At 43.0% G+C, this 17326-nt stretch overlaps 2 protein-coding genes across 6 annotated transcripts in view; one reads left to right on the top strand and one right to left on the bottom strand.

Annotated features, from left to right (window-relative positions):
* Window positions 1-28: 28 nt before the first annotated feature.
* MTFR1L (mitochondrial fission regulator 1 like) overlaps window positions 29-17326 on the bottom strand; it is a 29733-nt gene continuing 12435 nt past the window's right edge. For 4 of the 5 annotated variants that reach the window (XM_019980959.2, XM_019980951.2, XM_070776231.1 and 1 more), the window contains one exon: window positions 14715-15707. In XM_019980959.2, the coding sequence (XP_019836518.1) occupies window positions 15602-15707 (106 nt within the window). In that variant the 3' untranslated portion in view covers window positions 14715-15601. Of the gene's footprint in view, window positions 1642-14714; window positions 15708-17326 lie in introns of those variants that run through there. The other variant, XR_011562962.1, reaches the window with a different exon arrangement.
* Window positions 1428-15542, top strand: AUNIP (aurora kinase A and ninein interacting protein). The gene is given in 5 exon segments (XM_019980996.2): window positions 1428-1560; window positions 11147-11288; window positions 12754-13572; window positions 15476-15487; window positions 15490-15542. Coding segments are annotated over 5 exon segments (1110 nt in total). The 5' UTR covers window positions 1428-1476.

A 17326-nucleotide genomic window follows, 5' to 3' on the forward strand; every position in this document is an offset into this window, starting at 1 on the left:
ATGTTTAAAATATATAATTTGACAAATATTTCATTTCTTGGTCTTTTAATCAAGGAAGATCTTTATGTATTGCCTTTTCCCCAGTACATAAGCAATAAATGGCAATATATGTACAGTGAAGGAAAATTAGGAAGTACAGGTAAGAAAAGCAAAAAATCTTGAATGAATAAGGAATATCACTCCACTGCTAAAATATCCTGTCGTGCATATATTTTATCTGTGGAGATTGTGGTTATGTGTGCGAGCATTTTTATATTTCTGAGGACTTAGAACAATGCTAGGCACGTGTGTGTGTGTGTGTGTGTGCACGTGCTGCTCAGTCGTGTCCTACTCTTTGTGACCCCATGGACTGTACCCCACCAGGCTCCTCTGTCCATTGGATTTCCAGGCAAGAATACTGGACTGGGTTGCCATTTCTTTCTCCAGGGGATCTTCCTGACCCAGGGATTGAACCCCCATCTCTTGTGTCTCCTGCATTGGCAGGCAGGTTCTTTACCAACTGCACCAACTGGGAAGTCCAGGTGCATTTCTGAGGGGCTTTCAGAATTTGCAAAGTACTTTCACAAACCTTGCTTGATCCTCTTTAAAATTCAAGGCCACACAGTGAGTACTGAAAGCTAGTTCTGGACTCCAGAGTTTTAGTTTTCATTCTACTTAACGTTTTCTAAATCCTTTCCCATGAGGTTTCCTAGTTACACTTAGTTTTTTGTTTTGAATTACAAACGTAATCCGTTTAAGGTAGTGCTGAGGACCCCAGCTATGGAGTTGGCAGACCAGAACCTCCTCTCCACTTTTTGAGGTGTTCCTAGGTTTTCCTAGGCTTCCTAGATGTTCCTTGGCTTCCCAGGTGGCGCTAGTGGTAAACTCACCTGCCAATGCAGGTAGGCCATAAGAGACACAGGTTCGATCCCTGGGTCAGGAAGATCCCCTAGAAGAGGAAATGGCAACCCACTCCAGTATTCTTGTCTGGAGAATTCCATGGACAGAGGAGCCTGGTTGGGTACGGTCCATAGGGTCGCAAAGAGTCAGATACGACTGAAGTGACTAAGTATGCATAAGAACTCAGCGATAAGACAAGGAAAAGCTCTGATGGTTATGAGTAAGAGAGTGCAACTAATTCAAGAAAAAGAAAATGCATATTCCTTGTGCAGCGTCGCGAACGCGTTCACACAACACAGTTCCGGAATACAACTTTTGGATCAGAAAGCCAGAATGAACTTGGCCTTGGTAATCCGCTCCTCGCCTCACAATTGTCCTGGTTAAGGCGTTAAGACTGCAGAGCTGGGGAAAGGGGGCGGGGCTTGGTCCGGGGCGGAGCTGACGCTGAGGGCGGTGCCTGCGCCGGGGAGGTCGCGGCGTAGCTCCGCCCCCATCGTTGGCGGGAGATCCGAACGTCTGCAGAGTCTCTGATGGCGGTTGCGTGAGGTGGCTCGAGCTTCCAGCGGGTGTCCAGTTGGCTTGGTCTTCTCAGCGGCTATGAGGCGCAGAGGCCCGGAGAAGGAGGAGGAGGCCTGCGGCGTGTGGCTGGACGCTGCGGCGCTGAAGAGGCGGAAAACGCAGGTGGGTCGTTGCAGGGGAGAGAGGGTGGTTCAGGAGGGCCTAGGGGCCCAAAGGCGTGTGAAGAGAAGCGTTTGGGTGAACCTGGAGATGATGGAGATAGAGTCGGGGGGCGAGAACGAACATATTTAGCAGTTGAGGGGAGAGAGGGGCCGGAGTCTGAAAAAGGCTGAAGAATGGGATTTGGGAAGGGTGGAGAGAAGAAAATGGGGTAGGAAGGCTGACAGGCAGGCTGTGTGGGGCGGCATGTGAAGAGGCTGGGACAGCGAGGTTTCGAGGTGAGAGAGAGTTTGGAGAGAAAATCTGCTTGAGGAGCGTAATGGAGCAGACCGACTCCTTAATGTAGAATCCCTGCGAGAAGGTAGCAGAGGCTCAAGTACGCGGAGGGGTGGGTGCCTATGCAAAGGGAAGTTCTCGCCGGGAGGGTGCGCTGCCCAGAACTGGTAACTTCAGGGGGGAAAAAAAATAGAAGAAAGGAAAAACAGAAAAATAGTGAGCATCCACTGATGTCACATACTGTATTAAGTATTTAATATGTATTATTTGTATCATCATCTTTATGAGAGTAAGGAGACTGCCGCCGCCGCTAAGTCGCTTCAGTCGTGTCCGACTCTGTGCGACCCCGGAGACGGCAGCCCACCAGGCTCCCCCGTCCCTGGGATTCTCCAGGCAAGAACACTGGAGGGGAGGGGAGGTTAATTAAGCCAGGTTCAACCAACTAGGAGAATTGGAAATCAAACACAGGTTTGGCACATATGCAAGATTCTGTTAGTCATTACAAAGAAACAAAAGTATGAGAGAATAATATTTACTGTTTATTGAGCATTTTAAGCCGGACATTGTGCTGAATATTTCCAACGAGTTATTTTGTTTGGTACAGTTCTATGTAGTAGTAATATATGTAATGTATGTAGTAATATGTTTAACGTATGCAGTGAAATATCTAACATTTATAACCTTTCCCTGTCTCAGAGGCCACAGCTTTCTTGGGTATCCTTCCAGAGATAGTCTGTGCATCTACAAGCAAATGCATAACTATTCTTTTAAATAGTAGCATCATATATGTTGTTCTGCAGCTTGCTTATTTCACTCACTGTATCTTAAGGATTATTTCATATGGCTCACAGAAAGCTGCTTCATTCATTTTAAGGACTACATAGCATTCTGTTATGAAATAGTATCCATTATAAGCAATAATAATGTCTTAGTCAGCTGGGCTACCATAACAGAATACCATAGACTGGGTGGCTTAAACCAACAGAATTAATTTTTTCATTGTTCTGGAGGCTGGAAGTCTGAGATCAGGGTGCCAGTATGGTTGGATTCTGGTGAGGACTTCCTGGCTTGAAAACAGTTGCCTTATTCTTGTATCCTCAAGTGGTCTTTTCTTGGTGTGTATGTGTGTGTGTAGAGAGAGACAGAGATATATGTGTGTACTTGACCTGAGGCCACAAGAAGGCTAGTGTTGCTGAAGCAGAGTGAGGCAAACAGGAGTAGATGAGATCTAAAGAGTGTGGAGAGCATAGGTGGCCAAATAATGTCATGTCGGTATTAGAGCCTCAACATACGAATTTTGGAGTACACGATTCAGCCATCGCAAGTATATATGTGCTGTGTTTAGTTGGTCAGTCACGTCCGACTCTTTGTGACCCCATGGAATGTAGCCCGTCAGGCTTCTCTGTCCATAAGGATTCTCCAGGCAAGAATACTGGAGTGGATTGCCATGCTCTCCTTCAGGGAATCTTCCCAACCCAGGGATCAAACCCAGGTCTCCCGCTTGCAGGCAGATTCTTTACCCTCTGGGTCATAGGGAAGCCCGCAAGTATATATAGTATTTATGTTTACCAGTCTTTTCTTGATAAGAAGCTGTCTCTGCTACTGCTGCTAAGTCACTTCAGTCATGTCCGACTCTGTGACCCCAGAGACATCAGCCCACAAGGCTCCCCCGTCCCTGGGATTCTCCAGGCAAGAACACTGGGGTGGGTTGCCATTTCCTTCTCCAATGCAGGAAAGTGAAAAGTGAGAGTGAAGTCGCTCAGTCGTGTCCGACTCTTAGCGACCCCATGGACTGCAGCCCACCAGGCTCCTTCGTCCATGGGATTTTCCAGGCAAGAGTACTGGAGTGGGGTGCCATTGCCTTCTCCAGAAGCTGTCTCTAATCTTTTGCTATTAAAAACACTTATGAAATGAAGAGTTTTATACACACATCTTTTTGTACATATGCAAATAAATCATCTGCAGGATCAATTTCTAGAAATGAGATAACTCGTTAAAGAATGTATATTTTTAAAATTAAGAACATGAGACATGTAACCTTGTTTAGTAAATACAAAAGTCTCTTTCTTCTATCCAGTGGTTAAAATATATATCACTTCAGAAATCTGAAACGTATTTCCTGTAGCACAGGAGTTCTCCAGAGAGAGTCTGTGTCAGCCTTATATTTTTTGTTGACTATGTTTGTTGAGCCTGGTAGGCTGCAGTCCATGGGGTCGCTAAGAGTCGGACACGACTGAGAGACTTCACTTTGACTTTTCACTTTCATGCATTGGAGAAGGCAATGGCAACCCACTCCAGTGTTCTTGCTTGGAGAATCCCAGGGACATGGGAGCCTGGTGGGCTGCCGTCTCCGGGGTCGCACAGAGTCAGACACAACTGAAGCGACTTAGCAGCAGCAGCAGCAGCAACATTTTTGTTGAATTAGTAAAGTCATCTTGCTTCCTTGTCAACTTTTTTGTTCTTCTCTAGTATGTGAATGAGTATGCTCCAAAAATAGGAGTTTTATCATATTATAGATAGAATGGTGACCTTTTCCCCCACATATAGGGGAAACGGCTAATTAATGGGTGGTAGGGAAATAAACGTATTTATCAAAAATGACCAAAATATGCAATGGGTGTTTTTTACTTCTGGAGTTAGGAATGAGCCTCTTATACTTTTAGAATAAATACATTCTTGATTGATGTGAGATGGATGGGAAATCTGTGTACCAGTTTAATTTAGAAAGAGAAGCAGAAGAGAGCTAAGAGAGAAAAAGGGATTACCCCTCAGGGAAGAGGAGAATCAATATTTATTTCTATGTCTGTAACTCTGACACTCCAAGTCACACCTTTTCCTTTGATGATGTTATGATGAAAACATTTGTCTGTTGATCTGGTGCATGGCAGGAGTCCTCTCTCCAGGATCTCTAGGCCCTTTCCTCTGATTTCTGGAGGCCTGGACCTTATGACTGTAGTCACTGACGCCATTATTCCTAAAGATACTTTTATAAACATTTGTTCTTCCACTAGTTCCTGTTCCTCTGATGTTAAGATTTCCAGCCCAAAGCAAAGTCCTAAAGATTCCCTTTTACAGGATGTAGAATCCTGCTTCTTCCTAGATTAGCTATACAATAGGCCTGAATGAGTTTTAATGTCAAGTGTCAATGAAAAATTAATAGTCAATTTAAGAAAGAAAGGGAAAATTTTATTTGGGCCAGCTTGAGGATTATAATCTGGGAGACAGTTTTTCAGAAAGCTCTGAGGACTATTCCTCCTATAGAGGTCAAGGCAAGGTTATATTAGTTTTTGAGATAGATGATTATATATGCAAAGTAATAAATTGAATTTACATAGGCAGGAGGAGAAGGGGACGACAGAGGATGAGATGGTTGGATAGCATCACTGACTCAATGGACATGAGTTTGAGCAAGCTCCAGGAGTTGGTGATGGACAGGGAAGCCTAGTGTGCTGCACCTCATGGGGTTGTAGAGTCGGATACGACTGAGCAACTGAACTGATTATGAAAAGAACATCTTTTTTTGGTGTTAGTTCTAGAAGGTCTTGTAGATCTTCATAGAACCGTTCAGCTTCTTCGGCATTAGTGGTTGGGCCATAGACTTGGATTACTGTGATATTGAATGGTTTGCCTTGGAAATGAACAGAGATCACACTGTCGTTTTTGAGATTGTACCCAAGTACTGCATTTCGGACTCTTTCGTTGACTATGGGGGCTACTCCATTTCTTCTAAGGGATTCTTTTCCACAGTAGTAGATATAATGGTCATCTGAACTGAATTTGCCCATTCCTGTCATAGCTTTTCTTCCAAGTAGCAAGTGTCTTTTAATTTCATGGCTGCAGCCACCATCTGCAGTGATTTTGGAGTCCAAGGAAATAAAATCTGTCACTGTTTCTGTTGTTTCCCTATCTATTTGCCATAAAGTGATGGGACCGGATGCCTTGATCTTCATTTTTTTAATGTTGAGTTTTATGCCAACTTTTTCACTTTTCTCTTTCACCTTCATCAAGAGGCTCTTTAGTTCTTCACTTTCTGCCATAAGGATGGTGTCATCTGAATATCTGAGGTTATGGATATTTCTCCCTGCAATCTTGATTCCAGCTTGTGCTTCATCCAGCCTGGCATTTCGCATGATGTACTCTGCATAGAAGTTAAATAAGCAGGGGGACAGTATACAGCCTTGACGTACTCCTTTCCCAATTTGGAACAAGTCCGTTGTTCCATGTCTGGTTCTAACTGTTGCTTCCTGACCAGCATACGGGTTTCTCAGGACGGAGGAAAGGTAGTCTGGTACTTCCATCTCTTGAAGAATTCTCCACAGTTTGTTGTGATCCGCACAGTAAAAGGCTTTAGCGTAGTCAATGAAGCAGATGTTTTTCTGGAACTCTCTTGCTTTTTCGATAATCCAACAGTTGTTGGCAATTTGGTCTTTGATTCCTCTCCCTTTTCTAAATCCAGCTTGAACATCTGGAAGTTAACAATTCACTTACTCTTGAAGCCTAGCTTGGAGAATTTTGAGCATTACTTTACTAGCATGTGAAATGAATACAAGTGTGTGGTAGTTTGAACAATCTTTGGCATTGCCTTTCTTAGGGATTGGAATGAAAACTGACCTTTTCCAGTCCTGTGGCCACTGCTGAGTTTTCCAAATTTGCTGACATATTGAGTGCAGCACTTTCATAGCATCATCTTTTAGGATTTGAAATAGCTCAGCTGGAATTCCTTCACCTCCACAGCTTTGTTCATAGTGAGGCTTCCTAAGGCCCGCTTGACTTCACATTCCAGGATGTCTGGCTCTAGGTGAGTGATCACACCATCGTGGTTATCTGGGTCCAAAATGCAGTACTTGGGTACTTTTTATTGGCCATCTTTGAAAAAAGACAATTACAGTTTTTTGTAGTTTTCAGCAAATTCGAAAAAATTGGGGCTATTATTTCTAAGTATATTTTCTGCTGTCTTTCACCTTGTTTTTTGGAATTCTTGTTATATGTGTGCTCCATATTCCACAGACCATTAAGAATTTATTCTTTTCAGTTTCTCACTCTGCTTCGTTTTGGATTGTTTATATTGTTATAACTTCAGGTCCCACTGTTTTTTTTTCCTGTAGTCTCTATAATCTATTAAGCCCATCTACTGAATGTTTCATAACTTCTATTTCTTTCATTATTTTCACATTTTCCTGTACATGCTTGAGCATATTTAAAGTTTGCTAATTCTGTCATCCTTTATATGTACACACACACACACACACACACACACACACACACATACATACATACGGGCCTAACAGGTCAGCTTGCAGTTCCCTGGATCTTAGTTCCCTGACCAGGGAGTGAACCCAGGTCCTCAGCAGTGAAAGGGTGAAGTCCTAACCACTAAATTGCCAGGGAGTTCCCAGTCATCCCTGGTTTTTCTGAGTCTGTTTCCATTAACTGATCCCCCACTCCACCCCCACCTCCCCATTATGGGTTATTTTCCTGCATTTCACATATCTAGCAATGTTTTGTTGGGACTTGACCATGGTTCTACATTGCTGGGGGTCTGGATTTTGTTGTCTTTAAAGAATATTGAAATTTGTTTTGGCAGGTAGTTACTTGCTAATCACACTGCTCTTTTTTTTTTCTAAAAAGTATTCATTTATATTTATTTTTGGCTATGCGAGTCTTCATTGATGCATTGACTTTTCCTCTAGTTGCAGAGTGGAGGCTACTCTAGTTGCGGTGTGAGGGCTTCTCCTTGCTGTGGTTTCTCTTGTGGAGCAAGGGTTCTGGGGTGCACAGGCTACAGTAGTTGCGGCTCCTGGGCTCTAGAGCACAGGCTCAATCAGTACTTGTGGCGCATGGGCTTAGTTCCTTGGCATGTGGTATCTTCCTGAATCAGGAATCGAATCCATGTCTCCTGCATTGGCAGGTGGATTCTTTACCACTGAGCCACCAGGGAAATCCCAGTCAGCTTGTTTTTAAGCTTTGTTAGGACTGGTTGATTCAACAAACATGAACTTGGGGAGACTCTGGGTGATGGTGAGGGACAAGGCAACCTGCTGTGCTGCAGTCCATGGGGTTGCTAAGAGTCAGACATGACTTGGTGACTGAAAAAATAGCAGGACAGGTTTGGAATAGTTTTTGTTCTGGGGCCAGTTTAGAATTGCTAAGGGGTGATCCTTCTAATTCTGCTAAATGTCCCTGATGTTAAAAAGATCTTTCTAGGAAGAAATGTGTCTTTAGGTCTTCCATCCATTTTTTGATTGCGGTTTTTTTTTTTATATTGAGCTCCATAAGCTGTTTGTGTATTTTGGAGATTGGTCTTTTGTCTGTTGCTTTGTTTGCAAATGTTTTCTCCCATTCTGAGAATTGTCTTTTCATCTTATTTATGGTTTCCTTTGCTGTGCAAAAGCTTTTAAATTTAATTAGGTTCCATTTGTTTATTTTTGTTTTCATTACTCTAGGAGATGGGTTGAAAAAGATCTTGCTGTGGTTTATGTCAGAGTATATTTCCTATGTTTTCCTCTAAGAGTTTTATAGTGTCCGGTCTTACATTTAGGTCTTTAATCCAAGTATCATATATTAACACATATATGTAGAATCTAGAAAAATGGTACAGATGAACTTATTTCCAGGGCAGGAATAGTGATGCAGATGTACAGAATGGATGTGTGGACACAGGGATAAGGTGAGGTGGGATGAACTGGGAGATCAGGATTGACATACATACACTACCATGTGTAAACCAGGTAGCTGATGGGAACCTTCTGTATACTACAGGGAAATCAGCGTGGTGCTGTGATGACCTAGATGGGGGCATAGGGGTGTGGGTGGGAAGGAGGTCCAAGAGGGAGGAGTTCTATGGCTCAAACAGTAAAGAATCTGCCTGCAGTGCAGGAGACCTGGGTTTGGTTCCTGGGTTAGGCAGATTCCCTGGAGAAGGAAATGGCCACCCACTCCAGTATTCTTGTCTGGAGAATTCCATGGACAAAGGAGCCTGGTGGGCTACGGTAAATGGGGTCACGAAGAGTCAGACCCAACTGAGCAACTACCACCTTCACTTCTCACTTAGTTGTGCGGCAGAAACTAACAACACTGGAAAGCAGTTATACTCCAATTTAAAACAAGTGTTTCTACGTTGGCTAGTGAGAACCCTCCCAGCTCTGTGTGAGCTCTAGAATTGTTCATCTTGTGCTTCCTGGCATTTTTTGTCTGACCTCATGGGGTTTTGCCTACCACACAGGTGGGTTTGTTTTCAGTAATGAACTGAAGGGCTCTCTATGTAGATTTCTGGATGTGCTTCTCTGTGCTGCAAATCCCAGCCACCTCATCTTTCCCCAAATTCCAGTCTCAGCCTGCTCAATTCATCAAGATGGCAGTGCTCTGCCTGGGTATCTCTCTACATACAATGCAGTCTGACAAGTGCTACCTAGGGCGACCCAGGGTTCACCTTATTTTTCCTGCTTTCGGGGATCAGTCCTGCACTGCCTGTTATCCATCATCCAAAATCAGTTGTTTCTATATCTGATTCAGTTTTCTAGTTTTGTATGGTGGAAGGAAATACTCCATACTAATACTACAAGTCTATGAATTTTATGCCCAGGATTTTCCAAATGTTAAAATGAAGTCAACTTTGGGCTAGAATTAATAATTTGGTTCAAATTTCAGGCCTACTTCCAAATTGGTACATTGTTGTTGTTCATTTGCTAAGTTGTGTCTGGCTTTGCGACCCCATGGACTGCAGCAGGCCAGGCTTTCCTGTCCTTCACTGTCTCCTGGAGTTTGCTGAAACTCATGTCTATTGAGTTGGTGTTGCCATCCAACTTATGTCCAACCATCTCATCCTCTGCCATCCCCTTCTCCTCCTGCCTTAATCTTTCCCAGCCAGGGTCTTTTCCAATGAGTCGGCTCTTTGCATCAGGTGGCCAAAGTATTGGAGCTTCAGCATCTATCCTTCCAATGAATATTCAGGGTTGATTTCCTTTAGGATTGACTGGTTTGATCTCCTTGCAGTCCAAGGGACTCTCAAGAGTATTCTCCAGCACCACAGTTTGAAAGCATCATTTCTTTGGCACTCAGCCTTCTTTGTGGTCCAACTCTTACATCCATACATGACTACTGGAAAAACCATAGCTTTGACTATATGGACCTTTGTTGGCAAAGTGGTGTCTCTGCTTTTTAATATGCTGTCTAGGTTAGTCATAGCTTTTCATCCAAGGAACAAGTGTCTCCTTGTCAAGTGGGCCTTAGGAAGAATTACTACAAACAAAACTAGTGGAGGTGATGAAATTCCAGCTGAACTATTTCAAATCCTAAAAGATGATGCTGTTAAGCTGCTGCACTCAATTATGCCAGCAAACTTGGAAAACTCAGCAGTGGCCACAGGACTGGAAAAGGTTAGTTTTCATTCCAGTCCCAAAGGCAATGACAAAGAATGTTCAAACTACTGTTCAAATGTGCTTGTTTTGCATGCTAGCAAGATAATGCTCAAAATCCTTCAAGCTACACTTCAAAAGTACATGAAACTGGTACATGGATATTGGCAAATCTCATTCTTTGACTTTCACAGCCAAATTGAATATAATCCTACTTTCCCTACTGTTTGGGCATTCCACAACAAGCAAATGGAAACAAAACCAAGTCACAAATAAAGGAGCATGGGATGAGTGTAAGTGTAGTGAGATTTGTGCTGCTGCTTTGCTCCTCCTCTTATTAACAGCCAACTATTATTGTTGTCTGAGAATTGTGTAAGCCTTTTTTATATCAATCAACTCACCAAATCCTCCTAACTGCCCTGTGGGCTTGGTACTGTTCTTGTCTCCATTTCACAGATGAGAATGATACAGAGATCGAACAACTTCTAGAGGGTCATGCAGTTAATAGGCTGTGGCAAAACTGGTGTTGATTTGAGCAGAAGCTGTGTGACTTGGGAGCCATGCTGTTAAACCACTATGTGACTATTTGAAAACTATTGAAAATGAATCAATTGCTGCTGCTGTAGAATCATAAATTATCTTTAAGTATAAAGGAGAGAATATCTTCTGTGGAATCCCTTCAACAGATCCTGTTTGTTTAGTCAGCCTGCTGATTTCCACGGGGAAGCACAAAGAATGGGCTAGAATTGGAATATATGATTCTTGAGGAAAAACAGATACCATCAGTATGGCAGAAAACGGTGGAAGGAGAGGTACAGCCAAAACTAGAGAAGCGTATATGTGGAGTCCAAAAGATCTAGTGTGGTTCCAAGAGGGCAACTGCTGTTTATTGAGTCTTTCCTGTCTGAGCTGTCTTGATATTAATCGTTTCTATTATTCTTTTTCTCCCCTTCCTTAAGACACAGTTAATCAAGTCAAGCACCAAAATGTTAACACTCCTTCCTGGAGAGAGAAAGGCTAAAATTTCTTTTACTCAAAGAAGCTGTCCATCTGCAGGCACTCGGCAGACCAGCATTGCTTCCTTCCTCACCTCGCAGCAAGGTATGGTGAGCACACTGAAAGCAATCAGGGTGCGAAAGGGAGTGCACGCATTCTTCCAAGCTGGAACATTTACGAGAAGTGGTGTCACCAGTGCTTTGTGTTAAACTTAGCTGACTTATTAGACAAGTTATAAAGCACAAGAAAACATCGTCTTTTGGAAAGCAATATATACGTGCTTTTACAAACATGCTTTTCTGGTTCTGTTTATCACAGTCTAAAATTAAAATATTGGTATTCTTTGACAGAGCAGTGAGGAAAGGTATACTTGAGGGTTGGGGGTGGGGAGCCATTAGTAAGGTATATGTATTAGTAAGGTATATGTCTTGGATTGGCCACAGTTAATAGTCTGTATAAGATTAATTGATAATTTATATGTCTATATGAAGCTTCTCAAATTAATCAAAGTTCAAAGGTGTTTTTTTCTTAGCTTGGCATAAAGTTGGCTTGTGTCTCATCATTCCTTGGCAATTCTTTGTTCACATGTTCCTCTTTGGGGACCAGCTGCCTCAGAGCAGGCTGGGGCTTACAGAGCAGGATTCTTGTCAGTTGAAGGGTGCTGGGAAGAGTTCTAATTCTTGGTGCCATTCCCAGGACTGCTTTGCCTAAGCCTTCAAAATGCTTTCTCCCTACCAGAAACAAAAACTTAAAACGATCTTTTGCTTTAAGCAACGAGTGCAGATTTTTTCAAAACCACTTTCCAATTCGAAATTCTTGTATATTCTATATAGTCTGTATTGAAATCTTAGAAAAAGTTGAGAACGCTTTTAAAAAATAATTTCTGTAGTATATTTCTTGGAGGAAGAAGAGTTATCAGCTTTGTTTATAATTAGATCTTGGCCTCATTTGTGGGGGAGTAGGAATTTCATGTTACATTTATCCTTAAGGCAGACAGGATCCATTCCACACCTGATAAAACATACAGGCTGGACACTAATAGTTTTTTTAATTGTCCTTTCTACTGATTGACTTAGCAAATAATTGTATCTTTATTCCATTTTCCATGAATATTTGGGGAGCGGGAGACTTACATTCTGTCAGAAGATTTCTGAGTTGGCTGGTTAATGTGATCTCTGAGACTTTACAAAAATGGTATATACTGAACATGTTTCTCAAAGGATAATATCCAGGAGTAATATTTGGCCAGCATCACTATTCAGAAGAAACTACATGTTAAATAAAAAACAAAAGCAAAACTGATCTTCCCTATTGTGTTAAACCAACCCATAACACGAAAATGTGAAGAGTAGGTTGTGGTCTGATTATATGCCATGTTTATTAGGTAGGTCAAAGCAAGCACCCATATATTTTGAGAAGGGGAATATAAGAGCTGTGTTTTAGACTAGAGATTGAAAGCAGGAAGGTCAAAGGTAGTATGGTAGCTGATACTGATTACAGAAAAAGCCACCTGAATCCTACTCAGGTGGAGTTTTCCTGCAGAATAATATTTGTTCATCTGTTTTACTAGGAAAGACAAATGGTGCTGACCAGAGGAGTGTTTCATCTCATACAGAAAGTCAGACCAACAAAGAGTCTAAGGAAGACGCAACCCAGTTGGAACATCTGACCCAGGGCTTGCGGGCTGACTTCATGGCACCCCCTTTAGCCACTTCAACCCCTGCAGACATCCAGGAAGCTAGACTTTCTCCTCAGTCTCTCAAGGCTTCTTGCCAGCATGGAATAGGAACCCCATACTTGACTGTGCCATGTTTGTTCCGGCCTGATACCTCAGTCTGTGCTGGAGCGAGTAAGGCCTCACTGGCCTGCTCCTTCGCCCACGACCTGGAGAGTTCTTGCTTGCTGGACCAAAAAGAGGGAGAGGATTCTTCCTGTGAAAGGGAATGGCTTCAAGGATCTAAGAAAAATAATTATCAGAGTGTGGAGACACACAGTAAAACAACTGGGCACAAGGGCCATCAGCTCTTGGATAAGACTAACTTGGAAAATGTGTCTGCCAAAAGAAGCAGGCAGGCCCCTGTCCTTCAAACATACAAGGATTCCCGGCGCGGAGCAAACATGAAAGCAGTAAAACAAAGCTCTTGCCCTATTCCTGGGTTTTCCTGGGACAGTGAAAGGAATGACAAGGACTCCTGGAGTCAGCTTTTCACTGAGGATTCTCAGGGCCAGCGGGTCATTGCCCACAACTCTAGAGCTCCTTTCCGAGATGTAACCAACGACCAAAATCAGGGCTATGGGCGGGTCCCTAATAGCCTTTGGGCTCAGTGCCAGGACAGGACCACCCAGTTCAATCTGCAGCCTGATTCGCTCTTTACCCAGGACTCTGAAGGTAATCAAGTTATCAGGCACCAAGCCTAAATGTCTTTGTGAGGGTTTGGGTGTTTGGTTCTAAAAGTACCTAGAAATGACATATAAGAAAACATCTTCAGGGGGTGAGTATGTTTGAGGAGGGGAATGTAAGATTTTCGTTTTAGAAAGGTCTTTCAGGAGAATGATCTTTGGTGGGAGGGAAGCATGGGATGAGGCTGTCGTTATTGAGCATTTTGTGTCAATAAAGCAGGTGGTACCACTTGTTGAGACAGTGTGACTGGCTTCATGTCTTGCTCTGAGGATGAGGTGGCTGGTGAATTCCCTGCATGAGTTCGGAAGCACGGAAGGTGAGCACAGAAGGGGCAGGGCAGGTACTCATCCCTCCACTAGAGCCCACTACGCAGCCTGCACAGAGGGACCTCTTTGCCCTTTTAGATGCTTCTGACTTGGAAGCTGCTTCTTATGGATATGTGTTTTTCTAATCTTTGGCTGTAATTTTACCCATTCAACCTAAGCTTGTCACCATTATTCTTGACTTTTTTGAGTGATGAGGCAATTCTCCCAGACCAGGCATACAAGGACAGGGAGGATAGACAGAGAAGTAGAATGATTAGGTAGTTTTGTTATTTTATTTTTGTGGTAACTTTACAGTACTTTAGGATTATATATGTTTAAACATCTCCCTGAAAAGGGCTGACTTATAATGATCTAAACGGGAGAGAACCCCCTTTGAAAACTATGAATCCAAATAAATGACTGTTTACAAAGCTGGCTCTGATGGTAACTAAAACATTACCAATTTCGTTTTTTTTGAAAAAGCAATGTTCCGTCACTGCCATGGGTCTGATCTGAACACAAATCCAATCTGATTTGTGTTCTATTCAAGACATCATCCACCAGGCAGCAGTTTCCCATGTTGCAGGTGTGGTACGTAGGAGGCTTAAAAATAAGCCTCTAGGGGGCAAGCGTGCAAGTTATAGGATGGACTGGCTTTAAGAAGTTAAGTGTTTCTAAAGGGAACAAGAAGCTCCCTAGGTAAGAAGCTTCCTCCTATAAAGGCAGGAACCTGTTTACAAAAGCTCATATACCTTGAAATTAATAGGAATTCTATACCTGTAGGGGATACTGGGTGGTCACAACTCAAGAGATGGACACAACCAATGCAGTATCTCTCCACATCCTTCCTTTAATGTCAGGTAATACTTCAACCCAAACACACAGCATACATACTGTAGTGAAAAGGACCTGAGGGCATCTGAGTCATGCATGGTATAGTAAGTACAAACCTCGGCACCAAGCAAAGGAGCTGTCAAGGGCCTGGAAGATTCACTCTTCATTTCTCTTTCCTGCTCGGCTTAAAGTCCATGGAAGAGAAAGAGCTTTCAATCAGTGGAACCAATGAGGCATCAGGGCCTTGGAGGGTAGATTTGGTTGTACAGTATTACAAAATATATTTAAGAAAAAAAACAGCCCAGGCCTCCCAGCAGTATCCCAAGCCTCAGCTGGTCCAGTGGCCCAACCTCTACATGTAAGTGTTAAGACAGGGAAGGGGGAGAGAATGATTGCTGGGCATTGGTGTCAGTTCATGATGGAGCAGCATAAGATTTTCCCTGCCCTGTGAATGTGCACATACATTTATAGCCCCCTCCCCTCAGCCCTGCTCTGCTGCAAGGAAGCGGCTGAGAGTGATTGACAGCTGGGCACAAAGTGTTCAGTGAGACCAGTTATGGGGTCTAGTGCAGTGAAGTCAGTCTTTCATTTAGGACCTACTTTCACACAGGAGAAAGGAAAAACCAGAAAGTTCTATCTCACCCTTTAAATTGAGCGATTCCAACGCATATAATTACCTGTGTCTCAGCTCAAAGCAGTCCTTTAGCTTCTAAGGTTTGAGTATGGAAAACATATAATGCAGCTCTTCTTAGTCCAAGCTCTAGCTTTCGGCAAGACTGTTGCAGATTTCTAACTGATAGGCAGAAACATCTGCGGTGAGGGAGGCAGCACTGAAGGAATTCCAGGAGCGTGAGACTGAGTTGTAGAGCTAAGTGATATCAGTTCCCTTTTCTACTGATATCTTCTTCCTTCAGAGCAAACTTCCTCCTTAGGACCTCAGAGATAAGAACAGCAGGATCTTCCTCCTTCAGTGAACTCCGGCTCCTAGAAATAGAATAATAGCTTATGCTTATTGAGTACTTTGGTTTTTCCAGTAGTCATGTATGGATGTGAGAGTTGGACTATAAAGAAATCTGAGTGCTGAATTGAAGCTTTTGAACTGTGGTGTTGGAGAAGACTCTTGAGAGTCCCTTGGACTGCAAGGAGATCCAACCAGTCCATCCTAAAGGAGATCAGTCCTGAGTGTTCACTGGAAGGACTGATGCTGAAGCTGAAACTCCAATACTCTGGCCACCTGATGTGAAGAGCTGACTCATTTGAAAAGACCCTGATGCTGGGAAAGACTGAGGGCAGGAGGAGAAGATTGAGGGCAGAGGATGAGATGGTTGGATGGCATCAGCGACTCAATGGACATGAGTTTGGGTAAACTCTGGGAGTTGGTGATGGACAGGGAGGCCTGGCATGCTGCAGTCCACGCGGTTGCAAAGAGTCGGACATGACTGAGTGACTGAACTGATTTAGTACTTATTCTGTCCTGAGCAGTGTTTTGTGTGTTGGAATACAATCTTATTTAATCCTCACAACACTCTTACGAGGTAGAAGCTATTACAATCCTTTTTTACCAATGAGGAGATTGAAGCACAGCAATGTTATGACTACGCCCAAAGTCATTAGTCAGTAAGCGATTGAGTCCAGAGTTTAAAACCAAGCTTGCAGATCTCATCTTTTAATTAGACATGGTTTTACTATTTCCTGCAATGGCTATAAAATGTGGGCAAAGGACCATTAACCTGTTGGTATTGGCCTGTCATGGCTAAGCTTCTGATCCCACCTTCTAGCTCTATCTTATAAGCAATCCAGAATTTACAGTTAAATGTTCACATTTTAAGACCCATGGGAGCAAAACCAGTTCCAGATTAGGGTAGGTTCAATTACCTGATAACCTCAGGTATCTTCCCGGAAAGTAGTTGCTTGAAATCCTAGTGAACTTACATATAATCCTCATGAAGGCATTTTAGTGGTCATTATGCTAGATATAAGGGCTAAGATTATTATTAAACCTCGAAAACCAAACCAAGAGGAACTGCCTTCAGTCTGTCACATTTCTGAACCTTGAGGACAGGACTACTTTCCCATTCTTACTCATCAACCCAGCTCCTCCTATCAACAAAGGAGAAAAGATCCCAGGGCATGAGTGAGAGAAAAGGCTTAGCAGTAGGGGATCATAGATCTAACTGGTACAAGAGGCAAGTGTAAGCAAGTTGGAGAGTCAGTCTATAAAATACTGATCAGAAGAAGAAAGCAGCAGCAACTGAATTTGGGAATGCTGGAGATCAAAGAACTGGGGGGGTCTGTATGACCAGCCTGACTAGGGACAGGTAGTAGGATCCACTACCAGCACCCTTGTCTAGTTTTCAGAAGAAAATGGGACCAGAAAACAAAAAGGGATCTTGTGTGAGGTGAGTCACTGTCCCTTTAAAAGTAACTTTATCATTTCAGGAGGCAGCCCTCACCTCCCCAGCCCTGAAAACAGCTTTTTTTTTAAAGGCAAAATAATTTTTAATGGCATAAATGAATAAGCAAACAATGTACAACGTCTGAGCCCTAGTTAACTCATGTGTAGCTACAGATTGATTTATCTGTTTGTAGGTTCACAGATGGGT

Source organism: Bos indicus, chromosome 2 (genome assembly GCF_029378745.1).
Source record: "Bos indicus isolate NIAB-ARS_2022 breed Sahiwal x Tharparkar chromosome 2, NIAB-ARS_B.indTharparkar_mat_pri_1.0, whole genome shotgun sequence".
NCBI lineage: Eukaryota > Metazoa > Chordata > Mammalia > Artiodactyla > Bovidae > Bos > Bos indicus.